This window comes from Malaclemys terrapin, chromosome 4 (genome assembly GCF_027887155.1).
Source record: "Malaclemys terrapin pileata isolate rMalTer1 chromosome 4, rMalTer1.hap1, whole genome shotgun sequence".
NCBI classification, from domain to species: Eukaryota; Metazoa; Chordata; order Testudines; family Emydidae; genus Malaclemys; species Malaclemys terrapin.
This window is the reverse complement of record NC_071508.1, coordinates 149,612,057-149,637,739: the sequence shown is the minus strand read 5'-3', so window position 1 is coordinate 149,637,739 and position 25,683 is coordinate 149,612,057. Positions and strand designations below refer to the sequence as shown.

The following is a 25,683-nucleotide window of genomic DNA, read 5'->3' as shown; positions in this document are numbered from 1 at the left end:
AGGCAGGCTTGACTGACGTGCGAATGCATTTGCCTGCTTCTTTCCCAGGATTTCACCTACAGTTTATCTCCTCACGGAAGCACTTCATGCAGGGTCTCCTTGCACAAAGAATATCGGAAGGTGGAACACATTCCCAGCTAGCCAGAGAAATGAGTGATGTCTCTCATTTCAGAAGGAAGCTGGAGCAGGGTGGGGAGAAGGGAGTACATGGTCACGAGCTTGCCCTGGAAGGAAGTATATGCAGTAAGGTACAAGCAGGCCTGCATGTTCAGAACTGACTAGTGAGTTCACTCATCTTGGCTTTTAGGTGCCCAACTGGAGACATCGTTAAAGGACCTGCTTTTCCGACAGTGCTGAGCCACCCCTCTAGGCAAATCAGGCCCCTTCAAAGGTGTCTCAAATTTAACTACCAGCAATTAAGGTGCACACAGTTTAAGCCTAGACTATTTTCCCGTGGCTGTGAGGACGGCTTTTCCCAAACCAGAGAGACTTCACCCTGCCGGGACTCTCCTCGGGCTACATCTTTACTGCAGAGCACTTGGAGTCCAGCTGGAGCTCTCATATGGAACATTCCTCCAATTCTCCCTCAAGCCAACTAGCAGGGGCTACAGAATGGCTCTGTATCCGCATTCACCCCTCCCTTGGTCTCAGTGACACTTCTCTCCTCACTTTGCTGGGAGTCAGAGAGATAGCTCTCCCGCACCCCCAGCTCGCACTGTCCCTCTGTAATAACCAGGATGCTAGCGGCCTACAAAAATGTAGCTGTCAGCTAGGAATGACAAGGGCCTGTTGGGGCTGAATAATCCCTGTCTTAGTCAGTCCAGAAGCGGGAGGGCGCACAACCCCCAGCCCTAGGAGACTCAGTCCCTCTAACCTCACCACAATGGAGCTTTGTGTGGGGGGCGCATAGGGAGCTGCTCGGAAGGAGGAGGGTCCTACAGCCGCAGGCCTGCACAAACACCTCCAGTACCCGCCAGGGGCAGCAACTGCAGAGGGGCCAGAGAGCTCGTTCACACCAGCTGCCCCATGTAGCTCCATGGGGACCTGCCCGTATTGCCCCTGAAGAGCAGCTCAGAGGCCCCTTCCACACCGTCTGCCCAGCCTTAGGACCAGAGCTCCCCCATGCTGGAGGGAGAGGCCACCATTCTCTTTACATCAGCGTCAAACAGGGTCAAGATTTGGCCTCCTGCCTCCCTTTGGTTTCTCACCCTCCCATACTGCGCCGTTTCTCTAATTTCCTGTGGAATATCTCAGCTCATATGAACACGAAGAAATGGCCAGCTGCTGTAGCACTCAAAAGTGCAGTGTGCCAACACAAACCAAACCCAGACCACACAACTGTTAACATATAGGAGGTTTCTGGAGATAAAATTGTACTATCTTTGCACAGAGTGGTGCATATAAATGTCGGGTTCTGAAACAATGCAGGAGATCTCCAAAGAAGGCTGGCTTAGCTCAAACCCCACATTCTGACTCTGCAGCCCTGTACATTATATAGGGAGGCAACAATGTTCAGCACTCTGTTTCTGTTTCTTCATTCGCTCTCATTGCAAGAGCCATGTTCAAAAAAAGTGCTTTTGTCGTCTTTTCTGCAGCTGATTGGAATAAACCCGTCGGCTTTAAAAACATCTTCAATGTGATAGGTTGTTAAAATCATTATCAATCATTTAGGATTTTTGGAATCATTTAAATGCAAGTATCAGAGGGGTAGCCGTGTTAGTCTGAATCTGTAAAAAGCAACAGAGGGTCCTGTGGCACCTTTAAGACTAACAGACGTATTGGAGCATAAGCTTTCGTGGGTGAATGCAAGTGCGTCTGATGAAGTGGGCATTCACCCACGAAAGCTTATGCTCCAATACTTCTGTTAGTCTTAAAGGTGCCACAGGACCCTCTGTTGCTTTTTATTTAAATGCGTGTGCTCCAGGTTGTATTTTACCTGCTCTTCTAGGGAACATTTTCAACAACAGACGCAATGCATCTTATGAGGTTCTCCTAATGACCACTGGATAAGAAAATATTCAAAATTATCCTGCTCTCATTAATACATTTCCACTTTGCTAATGTTCGCGTATTCATCACCTCTACAGGTCACCAGACACACGCTGCTTTTGACCTGGGTAAATGTCAGAATACTACTATTATTTTGTTTTACTGATCAAGCCATCAGGTTTGCCAGTGTTTCTACACATTTTTTCAACGATTTTTTCCTCCCTTGTTATGTTCACATAAATTACATACAGATCATTGTTGTTTATTTACCATGCTAAAATTGTGCACAGCAGCCTCTCTCCAAGGAACTTTTCCCTATTTTTTTTTTGTACTCTCTGCACTGGCTAGAATTCTGACAAACACCAGGATTAAAACCCAGTGCCCTGGAAACACCACTTGTAGCCTGAACCTCAAGGAGAGCAAGTCTGCCCATCTCAGTTGTCTGAATAATGACGGAAGGCTAAACAGAGCCTTCAGGCTCAGCCCTGAGTAAATGGGGGTGTCTGATTGCCACATCAGAGCAGCCCTGGGAAGGAATTTTGACTATGAAAGCAGCATTTCCTTTCTTGCTGAACTCTGTCTCTAGAGTAGGAAAGCAAGTTACTGCAGCCCTTGGTTGGTTATAACTTCTTGCCAGTGAGCAGAGAGGGTAGAGTCAAGGCTCTGACCACTTACCACCTTTCTCCATCTCCTCCTTGCTCACTTAACTCACAGGAGAACTACTTAGAGAAGAAGGGCTGTACTCCAAACTCCAGTCAGGCCAATTAAGGGTGTGCAGGGTCATGAGCTAACTTCCCCTTGCTACGCTGCTAGTTTAAGTACTGCAAGCGTACAATCTAGTCATAAATATTTAAAGAAAATGGTGCAGTGTTTCCAAACTCAAGTGTTCAAAAATTTTGAATCCAGACCCCTCGAAAACCATGAGACTGGCTTTTAATAAAATCATTCCTTTAAAAATAATACGTTTTGGATTCTTTTTCTTTGCCTTCTGTTTTTTTAGCTAGTAGTCTCTTTCAGGTCACATTTTGCAGCTTAGCTCCACAAGGGCTAGACATTTACTTTCAAAAAATGCAAGTTGAGATTCACTAGACTCCAGGAGCTGGGGCCTTATGAAATATTGTGAGTCCTAGGATGAAATTGCAAGAGTTGGCCACACTTGTATTGAATTGCTTGCATGATCAAACTTATAGTGGCTGAGAACGTTAGTTATGGACCCCTTTCCCTGCACACTGAATAAGATATTATTTAAACATGAAGCAGATTTGTAATTGGACTATATCTTGGGCTCTCATACTCAGAAGATTCTATGCAACTAGTCACCACCTTTGCTTAGTATAGCCGCAAAGGTGAGATGTCAAGAAAAGAGCAATTTATCTGAAGAGAGAATTGAAAAAACGATCAAAATGCTCTAATGGACCAGCACTGGGAAAGCAATCCTCCCAGGCAAAAAGTCTGCAAAGAGAGAGCCTAAAGCGCAGCATACTATAAACGCTGCAAGGGGGCAAATGCACCATACAAATCAAATGAAAAGTTAAGATGGGAGAGAAAAGTTAATCAGTTTAATAAGTGAAAATGGGATGATGAGGATCAAAAGGAGAAAAAATGCACAGGGGAAAAAAAGCAGCAACAGACACATTGGCCAAATGCGAAAAGTGTAGACAATATAGCAGCAGCAGTAGCAAAACCAGGACCTTTGATGGGAACAAAGATGTGGCAAAACATAACCTTTGCTGCAAAGTTCTAATTTCTCGGTGAAATAAATGTAATGAGACACTTCTTTGTAATAAGACTGTAGTATTTTCATTCATGCCTTTTAGTCATCCGCTGCAAATGTTGTAGGTACCCTACAAAATATGATATTCATATCATGATGCTATCGGAAAAACCTCACCAAGATTGCTGTCCCACTCTGCTAGGCACCATGCAGACTGTACCACCATCCTGAACCTGACAAAGGGTACTGGGATTTGAACTCTTCTTTTACTGCCTCTACTCAGCCTTTCTTAATTCCAAGCCAAGCCAAGCCCACCTCCCCAGTTGTGTTGTGTGTGACTTTAATTATGCATTTCATGGTCCTACAAGTTTGTGGTTTGATTTTGCTTGTAATCCTAAAACTCAGTGTGGGGATATTTTAACTGAGCATTTCCTAATGTTCCCATGATTGAGTCTGGAGTTTTGAAGTCCCATGTTCCTCAAGGCGATGAGGAGCATAAGGCCACTGGCTGTATGAAAGTTGTTTGTAAGTGAATGTTAATGAACAGGCTGGGGAAAAAATAGCTATGGGGTCAAGCCAAAAACTATGGATCCAGGTCTGAACTTTGAACAGCCGTGAAGTTGGGAGATATTTCAATCCAAGATTTGCTTTGGTCTTTTATTAACACCATTTGGAAAATTTAAATCTGGATCCACTTTTGAATTTCAGTCACCCCTAAAGTTTGGGGATCTGTGATTTTGCTTTGGACACAATTCTAGAACCAAAGCAAAGATAACCAAGGCAAACTGGAGCCTCTTCCTTATTCTGAAATTAAAAGTTTACATGTAACTTTTATTACCTCTGGGAGATCACTGGTAAAGTCCAAGCACCAAAAGAATTACAAACTGGCACAGAAATATTTAGTGAAAAATAAACCTCTAAATGTAGACAGAAGCTAATAGCCAATAACCAATAAGGGAATTAATTCAGAAAACACTGAGCCAAAGAGCCTGGGGAATGTACTAGATTCTATAACCTCCATCCGGAATGGCAATCAGTGTCACTCCAAAATCGTGTGGCCTCAGGTTTCTGCTAATGCCTCTACTGCAAACATGAGAAGAGAAACGCTAAGGCTTTGATAAGCTTGGCCTTTAGGATGGGATCTAAATAATATGGCTGTAAATGACAAACACTGATTTACTTTGTGGCCTTTTTGCTTGTTTTAAATACTCATTTCATTCTTTTTTAAAGAAAGCATTCTCCCCCCACCCACCCCCTTCCGGAATTATCGACGTGCCCTAAATAGCTTTCTAATCAACTGCCATTAGATTTCTCCCTTTTCCATTTTAAACAGAAAATCAAGAAATATATTTTCAAAGTCAAGAGATTCCCACAAATGTCTGAGCTGTGATCCAGCATGACCCTCCTCACCCCGTGTCTGTGCACATGCACACAGACACGGACACACACCCCCCTCAACTTAAAAGTCATGACCTGTGTCAGGCCAGTTAATAAGAATGTTATACACAGACATGCAAATATCATGGGGAGGTAGGGTGACCAGACAGCAAGTATGAAAAATCGGGACGGGGGTGGGGGGTAATAGGAGCCTATATAAGAAACAGACCCGAAAATTGGGACTGTCCCTATAAAATCAGGACATCTGGTCACCCTATGGGGAGGGTTCGGTATCTCTCTGTTGCACAGATACAGCAGAGCACTCTCTTGAGGATGGATGTTAATTGATAGTTACCGGGTTAGCAATATTAGCTTTAGATGAAAGAGGTGGTGATGGTACCATCCTCTGGGAGTTTCTGTTTGTGATCCCGAATATAGTTAATGAAGCAACGCCATGAACTCCTCAGATTGTATCAGCCAAAGACAGGAAGAAGTTTAGTGGACAAAGGTTACTGAGAAATGAGTTTTGTTTCTGTGCATGGAGGGGAGGAAGTGTCCCAATTCTCCGGAGGTGTAACGTCACTGAAATCAGTGAAGTCAAGCCAGGGGAGAGTTTGGACCAAAGTCTTCACACCAATAAATGGCGCAATTTCTGCTCTATACTGAAATTCCAAGGTCAGCAGGGCAACTGTTTCATCCTCATATTCATTTGCACTGATCTGCCCTTCCAAGAGACATAACTATATAAAACCATAGCTGTTCCTAATTTCTTTTGTCACAATGATGAACATTAGACCAAGGTCCACACTCTGCATGAAGGCCTGATTTTCAGATTTCATTTATTATTTATACTCCAGTGGTTCCTAGAGGACTGAATGGATAGCAGGGCCCTATCATGCTAGGCACTGTATGAACACACAGTAAGAGAGAGTCCCCGCTCTGAAAGACTTACAGTCTAAATAGACAATATAACAAAAAGACGGCCCATGAAGTCCATCTTATTATAGGAATGCTAAACACCCATAGATCCCATTGATTGCAACCGGTGTTCAGTAATTCTGAAAATCCAGGGTGATGTTATTTTGGCTATGGAGAAGGCATGCAACTATTTCTTTTCCACTTCACTTTAGTTAAGACCTGACAAAACTATAAGCCCACGGGCAAAATTCCTATTCAGGTCAGGGATACTGCAGAATAGCTACCAAATTAGACCTTAAGAAATCAAAGGGTGTGCAGTGCTACATAGTTTAGACCACCCCTTGCTGAATAAGAATTAAAAAAATGACAATATGTTTTTCCAAGAAACTCTGCAATGTTGCCAGTCCCAACTTCTCGTTTCTGCTGCTGAGACTCCATGGAAATCCTTATATGCACAGATTTATTAATTTTCTTTAAGGAACCCATTTTTAAGTACTTGTCACCTTCCAGGGGGCAATCCAGACAAGTGAGGGGTTGTGGCCCTGCCTGCCCTGGAACCCTGGGGTGTCTCACAATACTTTGCGGTTGTAACTCCCAACCTGGGCCACTCACAAACATCCTGCCAGCAGCAGGTCACCCCGAGTGTGTGTGTTTAGCTGCAGCCCTGGCCCAGCTGCTCTGACCCCAGCAGCCTGTCAGCAACTCTCCAGTCACACTCTGGCTTCCACCAGCCTGGGTTACTACTTGCAGGGTGACCCCAACACACTCCCAGTCCCAAATTTCCCCCCAAACATGGGTTCTGCACTGTTCCGCCCTCTTCTGGGCAGTTCAGATATCAGAGGTCTGCTGCCCCTGTAAGGGGTCAATATGCAACAGTTTGCTACTTTAACTGGCATTACCCAAACCACTCAGTTGAAACACAACACTGATTAGTTTTGATTAAAAAATAAACCAAGTTTAACTACAGAGAGAGAAAGAGACAGATTTTCAGTGAGTACAAATATATGGTATTAAAGTCAGAAATGGTTACAAGAGACAAAGATACAACACTTTCTAGTAGCAAAGCTTAAAAAGCTAGACTAGGTTCAAGGGAAAATCCTTGCCACATGGTCCCAGCAACAGGGCTGACCAAATTCTCAGGCGAGGAGCCCTCCCAAAATCAAAGGGCTGGTTTCTTGGTCTTCTTAGGTGAGAGAGAAAGAGAAAGGGTGCGCACTCAAGCAAGCTTGGGCTGTTTTTGCCCCTCACTTTCATCATCCAGTCTCCATTTTCCCGAGGGTTACCCCTAGATAAAGCTCATTCCAGCTGCAAGGACGGATACATGGAGTCTTGTGGTTCCATATTGTTGTTTGCTAAAATGCAGATCAAGCTGTTCCTGCCCCTCTTCGTTGCCGAAGAATGGCCACTTGACTGGTGATTGCCAATCAACTTTGATGACACCTGTCTAGAGGTTCCCGCTTGTTGTTGTCTTTGAGAACCTAGTTTACCTCCTCCCCAGACTTGTCTGCTAAACACATTGTAGTCATAATTTCAGCTTATGTTCATAACTCTTAATACGCATTTCACACAGGCATGACACACGACCACTGATGATCAGTGTGTTGTTAGTGTTTCACTCAGACCTCACAAAGCATGCTTTGCACAAAGATTCTTACAATAATGTATAGGGTGTGAATACAGGGGTGCCTTCTGTCACAATGCTCCACTCTGTTAGTAAGGCAAAGCATTCAGCAGAGCGTAGTGCAATGGTTAGAAAACTCCTGGAGGCATTGATTCTCCTGCAGAAGCAGACGCACTGCGCCACGCTTTTGACAAGATGCAGTATGTTCTGCCCCTGCTACCCAGAGCGATAAGGATGGCAGGTGCAGAAGGCAGCTGGTTACATGCCTGTCTCCTCCCAGCAGTCTAGGACTGACAGACGGGGTAGTCTCGCACCATCCTTCGCTCAGAGAAACTCCAGGCTGCCATGACTGACCTGACCCCAGCAGCCAGGGATCACAAAGGAGGCAGAAAGTCCTTTTTGTGCCTCCTCTTAACCCTCCTGCTATGTTCTGAATGTTTTTCTTCCATTGCATAAGATCTGGCCCCAAATGCCTTGTCCTTCAAATGTTGCTCTTTAATCTTTGGCAAGGATTTATATATATGTATATAATTTCTGTTCTTTACGTAGCACTGGGCAATATGGTCCTGCCCTTTGCTTCCCAGTACAGCCCTGCCATCACAGCTGTAGGTTGAGCTGCTTAGTAAGTGTATAATCCCTCTGCTAGTGCCACAATAGTACTAAAATCCTGTAGGCCCCATGTAACGTGGGGTTTAGAGACACACACACACACACACACACACACACACACACACAGACTGACAGTACAGTTGTGGGTTTTAAAAATCTCTGTCAAGATCAGAGGACCGTCTCCTTGTCTTTACTATAGACTTTGTTCAAAAAAAGCACAAGCATCCCAGGATGCCTTTCACCCAGGCTGTAAAGACCAAGCCTAACATGAGTTCAATTACGGAAGCTGCCTATATTGCTCGCTGGTTTCCCTTCTCACCTCTATATCTCCACCCAGTCTGCACATTAGACAGACAGCAGGTATTTTCTGGCTTGACTTTAATTTATAAGCAGAGGGACCAGAGTAATGGATTTACCTGCTAGTTAAAGGGTATAGTATGGACAGACTCACTGTGTCACTATGGTCTGCCACTTTGATTGATTATATTCATAGAATCATAGAATATCAGGGTTGGAAGGGACCTCAGGAGGTCATCTAGTCCAACCCCCTGCTCAAAGCAGGACTAATTCCCAACTAAATCCTCCCAGCCAGGGCTTTGTCAAGTCCATATTGCTGCAGTCCAAGGGCAATTGAACATATATAGCTAAAATTCCCCAGCTGGTTATTTCATTAGACACATGTTTGAACAATTACTAAGGAGATGTGCTAACAATCTTGCACCGGCAAAGAGATTGACTAGAGCACAATAGATCTTTCCTATCTCCAGCGGTACAAGCATAGAATCAAAGTAAAGTGGACTTGATTCTGAGCTCAGTCACACTGATGTAAATCCAGAGCAACTATTTTGAATTCTACTGATTCACTCCAGATTTACATTAATGAAACAGATCATCATCAGGCCCAGTATTTCTTGCTAATGAACTGCGCCCTATTTCAAACACTGTTCAAGTACATAAAAGGTTGTTTTAAAGAGGAGGGTGATCAGTTGTTCTCCTTATCCAGTGAGGACTGGCCAAGTAGTAATGGGCTTAAACTGCAGCAAGGGAGATTTAGTTTAGACATTAGAAAAAAACATCCCAATTCTCAGGGTGGTTAAGCACTGGAATACATTGCCTAGGGAGGGTGTGGAATCTCTGTCATTGGAGGTTTTGAGGGACAGGTTAGACAAATAACTGTAAAGGATGTTCTGTGCAGGGGAATGGACTAGATGACCTCTCGAGGTCCCTTCCAGTCCTACATTTCTATGATACATACCTAAAACCTCAGAATATAGTGAAAGGAAATTTAGTGTATCACACTCCTGTCAATTGTTGTGCAAATCACATTACCTTGAAGTGTATCTGATGTTTTAAAAGGCTTTACAAGTATGTGGGGCCAGTACATTTGAAAAACAGTTTAAGCTATCAGCAATATTTTATGTAGCACCAAAGTAAAATTACAGCATATAAAATGCAGGCACAAGAGGAAGGAATAACTTCTCATGAAAAACGATTCTGTCCTTTCCAGTATCATCACTTGATAAGTACATGATGTAAACATTTGATTATATTGTACCTGATGGCATTTTTTATTTGTTGAGTGTCCTGTTCCAGTGGAAAACGTGGAGCATTTAAATCGCTCTTGGACTCCATTCTTTTGTGCCAACATAGCTGCTTTTCTTTCCCCCAAAAAAACTTGTATTAAGTTAAGTTTGCATATGGGGCTGCAGAGAGACAAAGGAAATGGCCAAAGGTGTGAAGAGATGCAGCCCAGGGGTATTTCACTGCATCAACGTCTCCCATTTCCTACTTGGTGTCCTTCAACTCAGGCAGGATCGGGAAGGCAATCTTTCACAACATATTTCAGTGCATGGCTACACTTGCAGATGTAGAGCGCTGTGAGTTAAACCCGCCTTTGGAGAGCACAGTAGGGAAAGCGCTGCAGTCTGTTCACACTGACAGCTGCAAGCGCACTGGCGTGGCCACATTTACGGCACTTGCAGCAGCATTGGGAGCGGTGCATTATGGGCAGCTATCCCCGTATGCCAGTGGCTGCAATGTGCTTTTCAAATAGAGCGGGGGGTGGAGTGTGACAGGGAGTGTGTTGTGTGTATGTGGGGGGAGAGAGTGGATTTTGGGGGGCTGAGAGCATGTCAGCATGCTGTCTTGTAAGTTCAGACAGCAGCAGACCTCCCGCCCCCTCGCCCCTCTCTCTCTCTCTCACAGTATTCCACAGTGATGGTTGCTTTGTCCAGGAGCAGATAAGCAGCCGGCTGTCAGAAATGGAGCTTTCAAAGGGAATATCCGCATTCCTGCAGTGATTCAAAAACAATGACAAGAGTGGCCACTTGACTTAAGGGGATTATGGGACGTTTCTGGAGGCCGATCAGAGCGCAGTAATGCAACACCCCGTTCACACTGGCGCCGCAGCGCTCCAGCGGGGGCGCAGCAAATGTTATTCCACCCGCCGAGGTGGATTACCAGGAGCACTCTCGCTGCGGAGTCAGAGCGCTCTTCGTGCCTTGCCAGTGTGGACGGGGAGTGAGCTAGGGCACCCAGGACGCCTTGATTGCGCACTAACTCGCAGGTGTAGCCAAGCCCTTAAGTGTAATGTCTCCTGCTTGGGGACTCCTACCCACTTGCCTCTGGGCAAGGATGCTGTTTTCCAGGCAACGGTTCCCAGGTTGGATAAGGAGACCCATGCTCACTGGAACCTCATGTAGGCTGTGCAGGAGGGCAAGACCAGATTTAAAAATGCACAGAGCCTCAGAGTGCAGGCTGTGGTCCCCCCAGGAAACGTTATAAGTAGACCCCCCCTTAAACTAATGGGAGCAATGCACCTAACGACACACGTTGGACAGGGAAAATACTGAAGGCGAGCAGCCCTGCCTAAGTTACTCTATTTAAACTCCCAAGGGACTGAGTTGACTGAAAATACACAAATGCAATGCAAATGGAGTAATGCGGATACAAACAGCCCCCACCACCACCCGAATTCCTTGCCTGTGCATCAGGGCTCCCTCCTAATCTACGCACTGTAAGATAGATAATAGTGCTGAGTACTTATAGGCCAAATCCTCACTGTGAAGTGCCCAATTTTTGGCCATTTCTTAGATGGTGGGGCCCACTGCAGTGGATAAAACAGTTCAATGATTGTGCAAGAAACTGCAACAGGGTAGAGACTCCTTAGAAGCCACTGAGCCCCCTGTGAACCTGCAAAGCTGAGGGGCCCGATACCATTCATCGGCGTCCCTTGCTGTCAGTGTTAACGAGATCCATCAGAGTTACTTTGTTCCTTGCTAGGGTGGGACATGGGGACAGGATGAGGTAGTCACCATGTCCTGGAAAAGGTCTCTCCTCTCTTGTTTAGGGTCCTGTCTCCAGCTTAGAGTTCTCCTTGATATCTCCAACTGGAGTCTGTGGATGACTTATTTACATAGGACTGAGACCCCATGCCCCGTGGGGCTCCAGTGGGCACACCTCTAACTTTAGGGCTGCCTCCTTTTACTGTCCCTCCCCTTGGGTGGGGGAGGGGAAATCCTTGTGTTGTGATTTTTTCCCACAAGGATTCTGGTGAGCATTCCCAGCCAATCATGAGAAGCTAAGGCAACTGGAACCAAAGGGTATGGGTCTAAGAGAAGGCTTGGGGGGCAGTCGTTATCCCGGTTTTACTGTTGAAATGGGGCTGTACTGATATGAGTCCCCAAGGCTCTGCAGGGAAAGACAGGCATGGCCCTCACACCCTGTGGGATGAGGTAGCTTGGTGGGTTACACAAGCAATTGATGCATTTAAGAGAAAATGTCAAAAGAGTCCACAACAGACCCCAAACCTACAGCTCTCCAGTGTGAACTGAGCATCCTTGTGGCCTTTAATGTATTTATCTTCACACACCCGAGGGAGGAACGGAAGTGCTACTATCCCCATTTTACAGATGGGGAACTGAGGCAGAGAGACACTAATTGACGTGCCCAAGGTCACTCAGGAATTTTTGGCGGAGCAGGGAAGTGAACCCAGGACTCTGGCTAATGACCTAACCACTGGATCATCCTCCCAGGTGAGTATGGAAGGAGTGTAGATTTTCCTGTATTTGAGTATAGAGTGGTCTCTCGAGAAGGTGGTTGGGATATTGACTGGGGGCTTTTGAAACCGCACTAGAAAGCATGCTGACCAATTCCGCACTAGCAGGAAGGTGGACTAGATAACCTAACTGGTCTTTTCCATCTCTGACTGCCATGATTCCTTTGCACTACACGGCACATCTCCTACCAGAATGTCATGATGCTGAAGAGGCTTACAAGGCCCGAATGATGACTTAGTGCCCACAGTATAAACCTGTATCACAACGACAGTCCCTGGCCTAGGAAACTCACAATCTAGGAGCTCGACAATACACACTATGGGAATAAACACACATACATGGGGTGGGCAGGTGGCAAGGGAACAGTAAGGATGGGTGCGTTTGCATACAATAGTAGTCATGGGGGGTTCAGTATTCACAGTGGCCACAGGAAAAACGCCTATTCCTTTACACATCTGATGCAGTTGACCCAAAAACCACTGTCAAGGGGAATTTTGATTGGGTATGAACTGAGGATTGGACTAGAACGTTCAGTTATATGGAATCGGTTGTATCCCAGGATGGGACGTAATTAAGTTTCATTCAGCTTGCACAGAGAGGTGATTTGGTCCCACACACAGTTTGTTTTTATGCTCTAAAGAACTGGATTGTATGCAACTAGATACATTACACTTCCTCACACCTGTCTCCTCACACACCCACACACTGCAGAAAAAGCAAAATTAATGAGTTATTACATAATTCACAGAGTTTCACCAAAATATCACTTTCTATTTAGAACACAGACTCATCCAAGAATAGATCGTACAGAATTACTGATTTAAAAGCACTGAAGTTTCATTATCTCAGATAAATTTAATACTATTACCATTATAAAAAGAACACTGTAGTTAATGTTAACATACACACACACTTTTCTTCTCCAATACCTAGAAGATCATTATGAAATCCATGCTTTCCCCATTTCTATTCAAATTCTCGCATGCTAATATCAGAATAAAATGAATTGGAATCTAAACAAAAACATAAAAAAAAACCCCTCACCCAAAGACTTTTGATATACTCCTGGCCTCTCATAACCATGTTCTTCTTGTTTCTCCCGGCACTTTCAAAACACATCAGCTGGTGCATAAGTTATAGTGGTCTTCTGTTTTTAAATCTCTAATATAAACCAGAGCTTTCCCCTCTAACATTATAACAAGAGTATTAGTAATGTGTAGTTTGAGAGGCATGGAAGAGAGACTTTGTTACTTATCTCTTGGCTATCTGAGAGCTTGCGCCAACAACATCCATTGAAGTCAAGTGGAGTATTTCCCCTGAGTTTAATAGGGAACGGACTGGGGCCTGAGAGGGGTAGTTGCTGAGAAGTCTATAGAATTGTGGGAAGCAAGGCCCAGATTTCGCAGTCCATCCCTATTCAGCACAACATGTGCTTAGCTCCCATTGATGCTAACGCTGATCGTGTGCTTAAACGTTTTGCTGAACTGCGGCCCAAGTGGGTGAGCCGAAGCCCACTGGAATCAACGAGAACCTTTACATTGACTTCAGTGGGCTTTGGATCAGGCCCTTACATATGCAAGATGGGACACAAAACACGGATCAAACAACTGAGCACACACACTCAGCAGGGTTAGGGAGGCACTGTAAGACCAGTGGGTCTCAAAGTCGGGCCTGAAGAGTTGGCAGGGAGCAAACACTTCCAGGCTGCCAGCCGTCAGCAGCTGTAACCCCTGTCAATGACCCGCTGTGGACAGAGATTGCAGGAAGTCCCACCTCAAAGGAATCTGACAGGCAGCAGTCTCATAGCTCCTGCATGGCTCCCACCCTAGATAAACCCAAGGGGCATTCCAGGAAGTGCCCAGACAACAGCACAGATCTCCTGTAGCTGCCACGACAATAGAGGCTCTTGAACGACCTCAGCTTGATTCGGACCTCACCTCCTGCCCTGGACCCTGAAACCTGACTCGGACACTTGGTGTGCACCTCCAGCTGGAAGCTGCCTACGAACTCCTCCATTACTTGCAACCTCAGGTTTGACTTTGCTCCTCTCTGCCGTTGGCAGCATGCTGACAGGCACAGACTGTCCAGAGTACTCTTCCAACATTCCCCAATAAACCTACCCTCCTCCAAGGACCCCACAAACAAGCCAGTGCCCAAATAAGGCTGAAAATCATGTTTCCGGTTCCTAAATGAATTAAACAAGGCTCTCCAAGGTTGTGTCATCACGGGGAATTCCAGGGCGGAGGACAAGGCACATGAATCCCAGATTTACCATTACCAAGGGGAATAGATTGGAGAAGGCGGGAATATGGACATCTTAGCAGCTTCAAAAAGCCTAAAAACAGATTTTCATTAGGGATATTTCTAGTTAAGCAACCCCCGGGGTCCATGCTCCTCAGCCAGTGCCCTGCCCACCAGAACACAAACTTTGTGTTCACTTCCCCATCTAGGGATCTGGAGACCGCTTCCCGCCGAGGTCCCCACCACCTTACATTCAATCTCACACTCCCAAGAGTTTTCCTGAGCATGTCTGCAGCCGGACATGACTCCTCTTGTGCTCAGCAAAAAGTACACAGGAAGCTAATGTAGCTTTTCTTCCTCTAAAAGCTAACCTCTTCTGTGGCACTGAAGTCTTAACATATGAGGAGGAATTAGCCATTTGGGGTGTTTATTAAGGAGGGACTAGCCAGTCTCCTGTGGGGGTAATCTAAACCCATTGTGGCTTGCATAAGCATCTAGCCCATGGAGGGCCACTATTTCATTGGAGGAGCGGAGAGGAGAAAGTGGAAGCAGCAGGCAATACATTCAGCTACAGAGCCTTGGGTCAGAATCTTTAGCAACAAAAATCCACGTGGCTATTTGTCGTGAGCTTACATATCTAAGGGATGTGCCAGTGCACCTCTGCATATCTGAGCTAAGTTTAAAAGAGCAGCTCTGTTAATCACAAATGCTTTCTTCAGCAAGAGACCATCACAAATAAAAATGCCATATTAAAATAACTGACTATATTATTAATTGGAAGGAGGGATAGATCAGTGGTTTGAGCATTGGCCTGCTAAACCCACGCTTGTGAGTTCAATCCTTAAGGGGCCACTTAGGGATCTGGGGCAAAATTGGTACTGCTAGTGAAGGCAGGGGGCTGGACTCAATGACAGGGTCCCTTCCAGTTCTATGAGGTAGGTATATATCCATATTTTTTTTAGAATAGCAGCATTACCTTGAGGCCCCAACTGAGATCAGCGACTCATTGGCCAAGCAGTGAACATACACATGGTTAGAGACAGCCCCTGACCTAAAGAGCTGCTTGGTTCATCTAAGTCAGGAATAACTGAGAGGTGCATAAGTCACTTTATTTAACAGCAAAAATAAGATCCAGCATTTTTAACTTGATTTGATTTTGAGACTTGAAAATCACCTAGGGAACATCTTATCTGTCACTTACACAGACATGACAATGAATTAGTGTCCCCACCTCAAGTCAGACATCTCATTTTCTGATCACAAAAGCACAGTGTTTGCAAAGTAATTTATTTCCCCATATTTTCTCCTAAATGTGACTGAATTTTATGGCAACACTGTTTATAATTCACAGATTGAGAATCTAAAACGTTCCCTGTGCAAAGTGTGTTAACAGTTCCACATAGACCAAGATCCATGAACTTTTTTCCTTATCTCACATAATGTCCATAAGTGAAATCAGTATGGAGGCCAATATTTATAGAAACACACTCTTCTATATGAGATATTGGTTCCTACACTTAAAAAAAGAGTAATGTTAGACATCCACAGAATAACACAGGTTCATTAAAAATTGACAACAGCATCATCGTATACTTTTTAAATCAATGAGTAGCTTGTGTCATTTTTACTGATATGGTATCTGCATATTCTAATCATGAATTTTGAGAACCACAGAACCAGAACAGCAGGACACTGACGCATGGAATAATCAGCAGACTCCTAGTCCTATGCGTTTACCAGGAAACAATCAAGTCATTTCCCCCCAAAAAATGCATCAGAAGGAAATAAGAATTTACTTACACTGCACAATGAGCTGCACCAATGCTTCTCTGGGTTTCACATTAAATCCATTGTACTGACTGGTCTGACATCTGTACGTTCCTGTCATCTCCCTAGACACATTCACTATCCTCAGTATTCCATCATAGCTCTCCATCTGCATGGATCCATCTGGCATTGCAATCTCCTTATCAGCTCTGGACCAAAGAATTATAGGTTTGGGCTTTCCGGTCACCTGGCATTGTAGTTCTATAATGTCTCCTTCCCGGGTGACTAAAGGTGATTTTTCTTGTGGAACAGTCAGATTGGGCGGAACTTAAATGGGAAAGAGGGGGGGGGGGGAAGAGAAGGATCCCTGGTTAGTATTTACAGGAAAAGTAGTTGCAAAAATGAAGAAAATATACAGTGCTGCTACTAATATTTTCATGAGATGAACCTCTAGTCACACGGCTTTCCGTTGAAGTATGTTTGACCTTGCAAACTTGTTTTATAATAGAACTGACTACAGACCATGTATATAACAGTCAAGGACTAAAGACAACATTCATGCTGGATTCAGAAATCAATACAAACTTCTCAAATTGAAGGAGAAAAAAATGCTGTCACGACATGACCAGCAAAGGCTTTTCTTAATGCACATTTTAAACCTACGAACAAACAAAGGCACATTTGAACAGTTTTTTCCAACAAGTGTCATGTAATCCCTTGACTAGGAGCACGGCAAAACAATGATAAGAGGTGGCCAATGAAATCAGTGCTAGTGTACAAAACACACGATAACATTTCCACTTTTTCCTAGACAGCTTGTTCCCGTGTTTGTAAGAGTCTACCGGGGAAGGTACGAGATCAGAAGTAAGTGCAGCTTGTAACCATATACTCATGTCACCAGTCCAGTGTTTGTACTAGGAGCCTATTAGCATTCAGCAGAGCATCCCGCAGTTAGCCCCGTTAGAGATGGCACTTCTGCCTCTGTACTTTACGTAGCTACTTTTGATAAGTACAGAGCACTAAGAGCGTCAAAGGCTTGAAGAGAACATTTTTGCCATGTTCAATTATCGTCGCAATCTCATCATGCCTATATTCATTTTGTAACCCAGCCTTTTCTTCTCTCTTAGCCATGGGCTTAAGGCAGATCAAACTACAATTCCTGGAGTTGTGTGTGATTTCTAAACATGAACTGCCACATTGGGCACCACACGGTGTTGTGTTTACTTGCATGGCTAACACCTACAGGTGACAGCTAGCTTTGTAGTGGGTCCATTTAAATACAAACAAAGCACAGTATATGGAGGGAAAACCATGTGATTGGGTGCAGAGCCATGCAATAAATACATTTGTCGTGTTATCATTTGCCTGCCCACCCTCAGGAGACTATCCACGCCCTGGGGCTTGTTCTAACGCTTCCAATCTCTCAGCACCTTCGAACACCCTCCATTTCCTTTTAATCAGCCTGTCAGAGAAATGTTGCTTCTTTCCCCCCAAAACTTGGACTTTTCCAAAAAAAATTACCCTGCCCCCAGCCAAGGTGGGCAAGATTCAGTCTTGCACCAAATCTTCTGTCCATAAAAATGTGTCGCATTCAAACTTGCCTCAGTGAAGGGGGCTGGACTAGACAGCCTATTGAGGTCCCTTCCAGTCTTACATTTCTATGATTTATTGATTCCACCTCACAGCCCCGCAGGGCCAGAAGTGGGACCTTTGTACCGGTGAGAAGGGGAGACAGAGCCCCATTTCTAGGCCTGCAAGATCCTTCGGTATCAGACTTTAAAACAGGAACATTTTCAGGCACAGCAAAGCTCTTTTATACTATTTCACAGGGTTTAGTAGCTCCCTCTGAACCCTGCCCAGTGAGACATGACATAACTGAGGCACACTGGTTTTACAGAAGGATATAAAAAATGAACCTGTTCTGAAAAGGCAAATCTTTCTAAAACACTGCTAGAATATATTCTTGTGTAACATGTGAGGCACACACCTACAACACAGGTGATGGTATTGGGCACAATGGCTTGATCGGGCATCATTTGGCAAATCCTGCATACCTCACTCAGAGCCTCGCCAGCCATGAGTACTGCAGTCATCCCAAACTCATGGTGATAAAACCACAACACCCCCCGCCCACATTGTGTTCTTTCACTCACAGGCACACAGTGAGAGTGTGTGTATGCGTATACATGCCTACATAGTAAACACACAGAACAACAAACTAGCAGGAGCAGGCTGAGCTGACGTGAAACGAAGGTTTCTCACTCATAAAGAACAGACATGGGAGTACAATGGCTTGAGAAAAATATAGCTGGCACCTTCCCTTTCATACCAAATGCCACATACTTACATGGGAGAAAATAGCATGCAACTCATGACACAGCGGTTCCCAGTCCCGATACCTGTTATAGCAATAGGGACGGGGGGAGAGGGGTGTGGAGGACAAAGTGTCATTCCCCCATGGAATCACCATGGCCCAGATGCTTCCCCCAAAAAGAGGAGGAAGAAAATACAAATGGAATTTCTGACTCAGCAGAAACAAGACAGCACTCAAAGAATAAATCTTGATCAGATACAATATTTATCAGCACACTCAGACCACATCTCACTCTCCCCCTGCCCACAGACACTACTGCAGTAATAACAGCAGCAATAAACCATTTGTCAGTAGAAGTCAGGCAAGTTAACGAAACCAGCCCAGCCCCAACAAAAACATCTCTGCCCAGAATCTCAGACTCACAGAAATGCAGGGCTGGAAGGGAACTCAAGAGAGGTCAGGTTGTCTAGCCAGAAACTGAAGCAGGACCAAGTAAACCTAGACTATCCCTGACAGGTGTTTGTCCAGCCTGTTGTTAAAACCCTTCAATGATGGGGATTCCACAACCTCCTGGGATCTAACCTTAATCTCCCTTGCTGCAGATTAAGCCAATTATTTTTGTCCTACCTTCAGTAGATATAGAGAACAGCTGATGACAGTCTTCTGTATAAATTATATATTTGTGATCCTTTTCTGTAGCACTACGGCCTACCCAGTTACACCTCATTCTATACGTGATTTTTCCTTCCTAAGTGTAGTACTTTGCAATGGTCTTTATTGAATTTCATCTTGTTGGTTTCAGACCAATTCTCCAGTGTGCCAAGGTCATTTTAAATGCTAATCCTGTCCTCCAAGTTTTAGAGAACCCTCCCAGGTTGGTGTCATGTGCAAATTTGATAAGCATCATCTCAACTCTATTATCTCATTCATTAGTGAAAATAGTACATAGTACTGGATCCAAGACAGACTCCTGTGGAACCCAGTAGGTATGTCCATCCAGTATGACATTGAACCACTGATAACTAGTCTTACCCTTCCTAGTTTGTGGTCTGTTTGGGGAGTATTCCAAAGGTGGCTGAAGTATTTAATTTAAAGAGGCCAGAACAAAGTGGAAGAAAACAAAAGACACGAACATTTAGCTGGGCAATGATAGCCAAGAAGGATATGCAAAAGCATAAGGAAATTTACCCAAGAGAGCTTAGATTTTAAGTTCAATAGGGCTGGGACTATTTTTCATGATGGTTTTGTACAGCACCCAGCATAATGACATGCTGATCTCTGATTAGGGTCTCTAGATGATACCACAATCGTCATTCATAGAAGCAAAGATGGATACAGGAGACGAGTTGCACAGGGTGCTGATGGTGAGGACAAGAAGTGTGTGTTCGATGCAGCTATCAAGAGGACACCAATGGAAAGATTTGGAGAGGGCATGAATGGAGTCAGAACAGTGTGCAAATTACTTGACCTCCGTCTCAAGTATCTAGTATGCACATGAGTTTCAAAACACTACTTGATTTACAGCAGCATTTTGCATGGACAGTTGGAGGACAGAGAAGGCGAGAGACAAGGAGACTTCAGAGAAGGAGGTTGTAGAGCTCAAGGTAAGATATTACCTGCGCAGGTAGAGGTGGGGAGGGAGAATAAAGGATAACATTCTGAAATGTTGTTGAAATAAATTCTCAGGTATTAGTGACAGCCTAGATACGGATGTGGGAGAGGATTATTACTTACACATCTCCACAGGTGTGCACGGTGCTTTGCAGACCTATAGGAAGATAGCCTAATAGGGAGTGGATAGCCTAATTAGGAGAGAGAGATAAAGTTCACAAGTATTTGGTGCATGTAAACACCACGAAGGGACTAGGCTGTGTAGAGGGGGCCAATGGCAACTGAACTAGTAAGGATGGATCAAGTCAGACAAAGGAATGTTTGGGCTGTGCTTCAAGAAATAATCCCAAACTGAGATTAGACTGAGTCAATCTGCTAAGAGAACTGACGGAAGCCCTTCACTTGCGCCATTTAAAACTATACTGCTCAAGGCACTAAAGAACATTGAAGGGAACTCCATTGCTGTGTCAGGGAGATAAGAGGCCCCCTTATTAGGGCTTTACTTTCTCCAGTTTCTACAAAGGTCAAAGGTGATGTGCTGGGCTCCTAAAGTGCATCCCCTGCCACTGGTGGCTTTGCGACAGATTCATAGTTCATGGCAAAGACAAAAAAGCTGCTTTGGGGAGAGGGTTAACAAGCGGCCTGGCTGAAACTGGCGACAGCCATCCAAGATGGTCTATGAAAGGGAGCCTCAGAGCTGCTTCAGTAAGGCAGCCATTACTCATCATTAGGGACCTTCTCTTTCTTAATGGACCATCTCCTGGAAGGAGAGTGAAATTGTTTACCAACCCATACTGTGTGTTTGTCTTCAAACAACTGTTTGGGGAAACCTGGGAGGGGGTTTAGCAGGCATCTTGAGAATGGGCAGAAGACGAGTTGGTATATGGACAGCTAGTGAGACTGCCAGTCCTGTCAAAAGGGATGGCTTTCAAAAGATGTAAACTTTTGAACCTTTCGCTCACCTTTCCTTTCTTCTTCTCGGGAAGTAAGTTGAGAAGGTCTTATGTAGTTTAGCTTAAGAAAAGTGTCAATCTAGAGGTATCAAGCCGACTATTTGCATAGACTGTCAGTCCTCATCAGTTAAGACTGAGCCAATCACAACACGTCTATTTATTTTCTTTTAAATTCCATTGTCTCTATTGTTGCTACTTTTGAAAAATTAGAATGACTGTCTGGGTAATTTCATGCAGCCACCCCATGGAGAAGAGAGCCCCTTATCCTCAATGCAAAGGTGTACACAGATAAAGAGACTGTAGAACCTACATACCCAGGCCAGTTTCATTCAAGGGTCAGAGATGGAGTTGTTTGCTCCTATCAAGTTGTGTTGCAGTCAGGCTGTGGTGTGCAAACAAGACCAAAGAGGAGATGAGACTCAGAGAAGATGTGGGTCAGTGAGATCTGCTGTGATAGCAGCTCATCATCGTCACCTTGTGCAGTAGCACAAAGGCAGGGAGACATCTCACCACACAAACTGTGTTGTAATGTGTAGTAGAAGGGGCAGCTCAGTCCACAAATAAAGAATAAAAGTCCTGTACACATTCGATATCAAGTAATTATAAAATAAAAGCATTTTAAAGCAACCCACAGTTTCTTTTTCTCCTCATGAATCTATTGCTTGCAATGATAAACCATTCAATGGATGATGTCTCAAAAAATCAATTTACTCCAATAATAAATAAGTCATTTGTTTCCTCCAAAACCCATTTGACATCGCTAGACGACTTATAAATGATCACTGTCGGACAATGCTTGTGGCTTACAAATGCTTTAATTATCCCACTAATTATACCAAAGAATGCTCTTTGTCATCATGGAACTAGACACTACTGTGATTTTAATAAACAATTTGAACTAAAATGAAGATGATTCTTTCATGTGTTGTCAAAGGCAGAATGAGATGACCAGCAAACAGAATGCTTCATCAATAGATCAGGGCCCCAAGTTCTAATGAGCAAATGAGGTTTAATTAGCAAATTCTTTAGTAGATAATTGATCAGTTTAAAGGGGAAGCCCTCTCATCAGATCATCACAAGGAAGATTTGTGGCTGGATGTTCTACTGATACATTCTTGCAGTTTATGAGTTACATTAATGTGTTTGTATGGAAAATATGAGTCTCCTTCTACAGTCCCATCAAAAGGAGTGACACCAGGGAACTCTGATCAGGCCAACACTGGACCCGTTGTCCCATCCACGTTGTGCTCTATTCCTGGGCTTCACAGCCACAGAACTAGGATGTTTCCTAAGAGGCTACTTCTGCTTCAGCTTCTGCAGCAGTGGTCGGGTAAAGCCCAGTCCAGCCCCACACAGCTGGCCAAGCCTGCTGTTTTCAGAGCCAGAGATCTGAATCGATGCACACTCTTTTTTTACCACTGCAAGATGGGCCCTTATCTTTAAGATGTCCAGTGGCCTGGGCTGAGCATATTCAAGAAGTTCGCCTAAAGTTCTGGAATGAACTTCACTCCTCTGGCAACATGGGACTTTATACCATAAGCGCAAAGCTCACCGGTATAGGAGAAGCACTTTCTCGCCATCGGATCCAAGGCTGTGGAACCAACTCACCCCTGGAACTAGGGCCCACCAGAAATCTCACCAGATTTTCTGCTCCAAGTGCAAAGTACGTTTCTTCTCCTGCCTTCTCTAATGGAAACACACAATATCATGGGCATTTAAAAGCAAAACCCTACCAAAGCAATACACAACGCTACACAATGGCTGGATAACCGTACTCAGAGAGTAGTTATTAAGGGTTCCCAATCCTGCTGGAAAGGTATAACAAGTGGGATTCCGCAAGGGTCTGTTTTGGGACCGGCTCTGTTCAATATCTTCATCAACGACTTAGATATTGGCATAGAAAGTACGCTTATTAAGTTTGCGGATGATACCAAACTGGGAGGGATTGCAACTGCTTTGGAGGACAGGGTCATAATTCAAAATGATCTGGACAAATTGGAGAAATGGTCTGAGGTAAACAGGATGAAGTTTAACAAAGACAAATGCGAAGTGCTCCACTTAGGAAGAAAAAATCAGTTTCACACATACAGAATGGGAAGAGACTGTCTAGGAAGGAGTACGGCAGAAAGGGATCTAGGGGTTATAGTGGACCACAAGCGAAATATGAGTCAACATTGTGATGCTGTTGCAAAAAAAGTAAACATGATTCTGGGATGTATTAACAGGTGTGTTGTGAGCAAGACACGAGAAGTCATTCTTCTGCTCTACTTTGCACTGGTTAGGCCTCAACTGGAGAATTGTGTCCAGTTCTGGGCACTGCATTTCAAGAAAGATGTGGAGAAATTGGAGAGGGTCCAGAGAAGAGCAACAAGAATGATTAAAGGGCTTGAGAACATGACCTGTGAAGGAAGGCTGAGTAATAGGATAAATCAGAAGCATCCATCAGATGACCATCCCTGGAAGCTTTTCATAATTTCTGCAGGCAGTGATGAATTATGTCAGTACTTAGATTCACTCTCCCATAACATGCAAGACAAACAGAAAGAGGGAGGAAAAAATATCATTCAGAACCAGTCTTCCTTAACGTCTTAAAAGACATTATGTCTATTTGTATGACTTCATCATCCAATTAGGGGAAGCTGAAAGTGTTTCCGTCTGAATTTGAAGGTCATTAGTGATTCATCGAGATTCATAACTGCTGTGATAGCGATGAACATAAGGTCCATGCACAAACACATTTTCCAAGTGCCAGAACTGAGCATTGCTATCCTAGAGATCTTGCTGTTCATCAGTTATCTGACTTTGGGCATCATCCTGCATTCTTTACTCCGGCAGGATTCCCACTGCTGTCAAAAGGGGAGGATGCAAAACTATTACTATTACACTTCCCGATGATCCTATGGCAAGTAAAGATAATGCAGTGGTAACTTTCTGCTAGAGAGGTAACACATGAGTGCACAGAATGTCATTCTCCCACATGCATCCATCAGACCCCAACATTGCATTTGCCAGCTAACAATCTTCTCTCTTTCCACTTCACTCCTGTCCTGGTTAGTAAGATGAGCACTGCTAAGCTGTACAACTGGAGTTCATGCTACACGACATCGTAAGCTCAGGTGTGTGAGGCTGTTGCTCACAATCTCTGTCTTCACTGCCTTTGTGATAAATAAACATGTAGCTAGAAATTAGCACTCCAAGTATCTGAATCACTGATTGTTTTGCCTGTAACCTGTGCTTCACTTCAGGTTTCACTTGGCATAAGATTTTGGCTAAAGAGAGAATGATGGGGGGGCGGTCTTTGGACAATGAAAACAGATTTCTAGCATGGGGTGGTGTGCGCTGATGACCCTAAAATGCCTGTATAGGTGAACGGTGTTTTGCTGGGTACGACAGATAATAAAACCAACTGTGTGAGTACTAATCACATACTCCTGTGCACCCTGATTCTGCAATCAGACCCACATGGGTAGAAGCTCCTAATCAGATGGATCCAAATGCAGGATGAGGGCCATTGCAAGTACAGATCACATGTGAAACAAAACCCAAAAAGAGAACCCTGATTGTTGGGTATGATGGTTGTAGAGGAGTGGGTGGAATTTTTTCCATGGGAGGTAAAGGGGTGGGGGGGAGAGAGAGATGAATCTTCCACCTCTTTGTCAGAGACAGCCCAGTTTCAGCTACCTGGATAAGGCCTCCAGAGGATCTGACCACCTCACAATCATTAAATGTATATATACACTCAGCATCTCACTGGGAGGTAGGGAAGTGCTATTAGGCCCATTTTACAGACGGGAGATTAAACGGTTTGCCTGCCCAAAGTCATACAGGAAAAGGCTGTGACAGAACAGGGAATGGAATCCAGGCCTCCCACGTCCTGGTCTGGCCCCCTAGCCACTGGACCATCCTTCCTCTCCTTCCTGTTATTCAGAACTTTCCTCCTAATGCACTTTCAATGTCTACAGAAACATTTTAAGACATAACACATGACTCAGGTCCTACCCATGCATTTCAAAACTGATTTATGGGGCTAACATTTTAAAAGGGGCTTCCCATCTTGCGTCCACCAGGGCAGGGAGCACGGCAATTGCCGTGGGCACCAGCTTTCAAGGGACACTGGACCATTGTGCCACTCGGCCATTTTGTTTTTTTTTCTCTGCTGACTGGCTGGTTTTTTTTTCTGGTCCACCCTACGGCGGGGAGGTGCTCCAAAAATGTTTTCCACCCCGGTCAACAAAAGGCATTGGGTCATTCCTGCTTAGATGACCTCTTTCTGTCCCTATTCTCTTTAAAACACCACCACAGATCAACACATGCAACTCCTCCTGATATCCATGGCATGTTACCGAGGTCAGAGGGCGGCATTATGGCCCTAAATATAAACAAGGAGTCAGACAATGAGGAGGAGAGCTATGCAAGACAGCATTTACCACATTGGACTCAAGAGGGTGTTTATAGCGTGTTGGACAAAAGGTGACGTGTCAATGGCAAGTATTACTGCTGGGATAAAAGAC

General features: G+C 44.4%; 1 protein-coding gene across 3 annotated transcripts in view; it reads right to left on the bottom strand.

Moving 5' to 3' along the window:
- The window catches only part of MDGA2 (MAM domain containing glycosylphosphatidylinositol anchor 2), a 615,965-nt gene that overhangs the window by 197,132 nt on the left and 393,150 nt on the right, over positions 1 to 25,683 (bottom strand). For 2 of the 3 annotated variants that reach the window (XM_054027277.1, XM_054027279.1), the window contains exon 8: positions 16,328 to 16,621. The exons of the other annotated variant lie outside the window; for it this stretch is intronic. In XM_054027277.1, the coding sequence (XP_053883252.1) occupies positions 16,328 to 16,621 (294 nt within the window). The remainder of the gene's footprint in view (positions 1 to 16,327; positions 16,622 to 25,683) is intronic. 3 annotated transcript variants of the gene reach the window in all.